Here is a 4618-nt window from a genome sequence, read left to right as displayed (position 1 = left end):
TAAGGGGGCCTGGGTCGGGTAAATGTATTTGGGGCTTGGGTCGGGTAGTCTGATCAGAAATTGGGTTGGGTATTGGGATTGGATTGGGTTGAATTTAGGCTGAAATTGAAATAAATTTGGCTAAGTTTTAAATAGCCATTTTCAGTACTATACAAATTTATAAAAGTAATAAAATTATTTCTAAAAAATATTTCTTGTACTGAAAATAATTAAAAATAGTTATTTAATATTTTAAAATATAAAAGATCATTTTATGCATTGATAACGTAATTATGCATTAATAAGGCTAGTATTGCAAATATATGCAAATTGGCTTTAAAAATGTAAATGCAATTATAAAAAATGCACTAAAAATATTTAAGCAATATTTTGGCATGAATATAAAATTTAGATGGCTAAATTACCACAACAATAGTTTGAAAGATAACTATTGGAAATTTTGTAAGTAAAAGGGGAAGAAATAAATCAATTTAAAGCCTTTAAAATTATAGAAAAATTACAAAAAAGCTTATGCATATATGCTATTTTGAAAGTATATATGTGTATTAAAAATATATAGGGAAAAATTGGGTATCAACAAGGTCGGCACTTAACCTTTTTTTTGTTTGCTCTGGCGATGGATGTACTGACGCGCCACATCCAAGGGGAGGTTTCACGGTGCATGCTATTTGCAGATGATATTGTATTGATTGACGAGACGCGAAATGGTGTAAACGCACAATTAGAGGTGTGGAGGCAGACCCTGGAGTCTAAAGGTTTCTAGTTGAGCAGGACCAAGACAGAATACTTGGAGTATAAGTTCAGTGGCGAGACTCGAGGAGGGGAAGGGGAGGTGAGGCTGACTCGCAGGTCATCCCTAGGAGAGGAAGTTTTAAGTACCTTGGGTCTATTATTCAGGAGGGGTGGGGAGATTGATGAAGATGTCACACATTGTATTGGGGCGGGATGGATAAAATGGAGACTCTCGCCTATGGTGTTTTATGTGACAAGAAGGTGCCACCGAAACTTAAAGGTAAGTTCTATAGAATGGTGGTCAGGCCAACGATATTGTATGGTGCTGAGTATTGGCCAGTCAAGATCGCTTATGTTCAAAAGATGAAGGTAGAAGAGATCAGGATGTTGAGATGGATGTGCGGGCACACCAGGTTAGATAGGATCATAAACGAGGTTATTCACGACAAGGTGGGTGTGGCCCCTATTGAGGATAAGCTGCAGGAAACGCGGCTTATGTAGTTTGGTCATGTAAGGAGGAGAAGTACAGACGCCCCTGTGAGGAGGTGTGAGAGGTTGACACTGGAGGGCCTACGAAGAGGTAAAAGTAGGCCAAAGAAGAGGTGGGGAGAGGTGATTAGGCAAGACATGGTGCAGCTTCAGCTGACCGAGGACATGACCCTTGATAGGAAGGTATAGAGGTCGAGGATTAGGGTAGTAGAGTAGGTCATCTAGAGTGTTTATAACAGTAGTATTGGCACGCAGTCTCGCTTTCTGTTGGTAGTAGGATTTTTATGACTAGCCGTTATTTCTTTTCATTGTTGATCACCTTAATATCTTGTTGTTTGTATTCTGCTTTTATATGGCTTTTTGCTACTGTCCCTTCTTGTCTATATATTTATTAATGGGATGCTTAATCTTTCATGAGCCGGGGGTCTATTGGAAACAGCCTCTCTATCCTCACAAGGTAGGGGTAAGGTCTGCAGACACACTACCCTTCCCAGAACCCACGGTGTGGGATAATACTGGGTATGTTGTTGTTGTTGTTATAATTCTTTGATAGATATTTAGAGTTGCAAAGCTTGTTCTTATTGGTCTTATAAAACTTATGGATAGGACAATACCTCTTCACTTTGAAATTGTTAGATCTGCCATCTTCGCTAGTAAACAGATTCCATGGACAGCTACCCTTGCATCTTACACTCACCCTACCAGGTTCATCTCAATGATATTTTCAATTTGAACTCCTTTTTGGATAGCATATCTGGATACAACCCATCTAAACTCAGTAACACTTTCAAAAATAAGGCCCAACTCCCATGTTATTTTCTTGACAATTGGATCAAATATCATATTTTTTTCTCTTCTTTGCATCAATTTTTCTCTTGTGTTCTTCATCATACTCAGTTTCCTCATCTGAAGCAAAACTTTCAGCATCAGAAGAACCAAAATATGGTTTATCAGCCGCAGCTAACCCTTCATACCTATTTTCATTGCTCTCGGCCCTCAACTCATCAAACCTACTGTCTATACCAGCATCTCTTAGATTTATGTCACCCTTATCTTTAGGCCTTTCACTCATTTTTCTCCTATACTTCCTCAACACTTCCCTGTACTCTCCAAACTCTTCATGTACATCAGAACCATATTGATTATCATCATGAACATATACATTAACTCCACCACTCTCAAACACAGATGAATTATCAAAATTTGAGTCATTCTCATCATCAAGCTCACATTCATCATCTTCCTTTATCTCCCCCTCTTCAACAGGTTCTCCTTCTTGCTCTTCTAAGTTTATAGTGACTTTATCAACCTTACTATTTGTCCTACCAACCCCTGTCCCAATAGTATTTTTGTCAATAATCATTAAATGGGGCAGCATGTGTGACATAAATGTCTAGGGTATCCCCATCCTCCAATTCATTTAAAATGTCTAATATATCCTTATCAACTAGTACATTTACCAATTTATCAGCTTTGTCCATGGGACAATATACAACTCAGTAAAAATTTTAACCCCATTTGTTTAGTGTAGTCATAAGCTCAAAAAAAGATAACATATCCACATCTACATCTAAGGTCAATGATTGACCAAACCCCACAAAACGAGCAAAAGTATCCGGAACTAACACCCCATCATGATTTTTTAATGTAATCAGTTTAAAAGACATTTTTCTTGCAAAATGGGGCAATAGAATTCACTCTCACATGCAATAATGAATAAAAAAAATAAAAAGCTACACATAGAGCCAAAGCTGTAATGAATAAAGAAATAAAAAAGCTACACGTAAAACCAAAGCAATTCACAATATTAAAAATTAAGTGTAACAATAAAAAACTAGAAAAATCCTAACTTTAGACACCATTTACAAAGAGTCGAATACAACCAATAATAAATACTCTTAAAAAGTAGAAACACGGCAAATAGAAAGTAACATTGAGAATGACAAAGGATTCCCCTTCAGAAAAGTATGAAACCCTAAATCGGCTAAGATAGATAACAAAAAACAAAACCCACATGCACTGGACGGATAAAATGTGCATGCTCACCTGAAGGACTTGAAATCAACCGCTTGTGAATGATAAAATTACCCGATGCAGATCACATCCACATGTACTGGACAGATCTCCTTCAACGCCTTTAATGGAAGAAGAAAGAAGAGTTGATAAATGGGGAATTTGTGTTTGGGGTTAATTGCACTTAGGCTTTTAATCGGAGTGGGTCGAGTCGGGTAATGTAATAAGTTTATTAGAAAGATGGGTCGGATGTTATAATGGTTAATGGTAAGTCAATCGCGTGTAATATACCTGTGTTTATTGGGTGTGTAATAGAAATTTGACTAAAAGATTGATGGGTAAACCATGCATTTTGCCAATAAAATATTGAGGGATCACAACTCTTCACATCCTTTTGGTCTTTAAGCACAATCCAATGAATTGCTCCTTGCCCGCACGGAGTTGAAATGAGGCTATTAGCTTCACTCGTCAAGTGGAAACCTCTGCTCTTTTACCAATTGAATTCATTATCGGATCCCACCAAACCAGGAGCAGGCGAGCTAGAAGCTTGGAAAAGCACATTTTCAGCAGATTAATTACTTATTAACAAACTTCCTGTATAATATTAGCAAACACTTCCAGAAGTACATTAATTGGAGAACGTACTATTACATGAATAAGCCTTCTTTGAGCATTTTCTAGAATTTATTAGTGGAAATATTCATTATTGGGTTCTTGGTCTATCGAATTTGCTTTGACAAAATAAGCCCAACAAGTTTTATTGGTATGAGAAGGCCCAAAAAATTTCATCTTCAATTAACCCTCACCAACTCAGGTAACTTTCTCTATTGAGCAGAAAAAATAACATCTGATGATTAAGTGACTTTTTTACCTTGTTGGGTAGAAGGTAGTGTTTTTAGATCTCTTTGCTTGAGCTAGGGGAAAGCATCTCAGTATTTAAGTGTTCACACCACAAAATTGACATAATCGAATTATTCGTTACATCTTCATATTGTCCTTCATATTATTTTAATTATAAAAATTTTATTTGAAAATAGTAAAAAAGCTGGTAATGGAAATAAAAGTTGAAGTACGAATGAAAGGTCACGCGCTTTCAAGTAGTATCATCTTTTTTCAACGCGCTTCCAAGTATCCTGGTTGCTAATTCTAAATCAAATATGTAGCTAGTATTTGGACATAGATTTGATTGATGCTTGAAAAAAGAATTTTTGAAGTTGTGTTGAAAAATAATTTTTGAAAGTTGAAGTTGTGTTTGGACATGCATTTTACTTGAAGAAAAGTTGAAATTTCGTGAGTGTCACCCAAAAACTGCCCTAAATTAGATTTTGGGAACTAGAAAATTTTTAATTTTTTTTTCCAAAACATGATCATAGTTCAAACAAGG

The 4618-nt window shown here is 36.2% G+C and overlaps 1 protein-coding gene across 1 annotated transcript; it reads left to right on the top strand.

Annotated features, from left to right (window-relative positions):
• Window positions 955-1954, top strand: LOC109224188. The gene is made up of 2 exons (XM_019388773.1): window positions 955-1182; window positions 1775-1954. Exons 1-2 carry the CDS (start codon window positions 955-957, stop codon window positions 1952-1954), a joined length of 408 nt encoding a protein of 135 aa, XP_019244318.1.

The sequence above is a fragment of the Nicotiana attenuata genome, chromosome 3, assembly GCF_001879085.1.
Source record: "Nicotiana attenuata strain UT chromosome 3, NIATTr2, whole genome shotgun sequence".
NCBI lineage: Eukaryota > Viridiplantae > Streptophyta > Magnoliopsida > Solanales > Solanaceae > Nicotiana > Nicotiana attenuata.
This window is presented reverse-complemented; position numbering and strand designations above follow the sequence as displayed.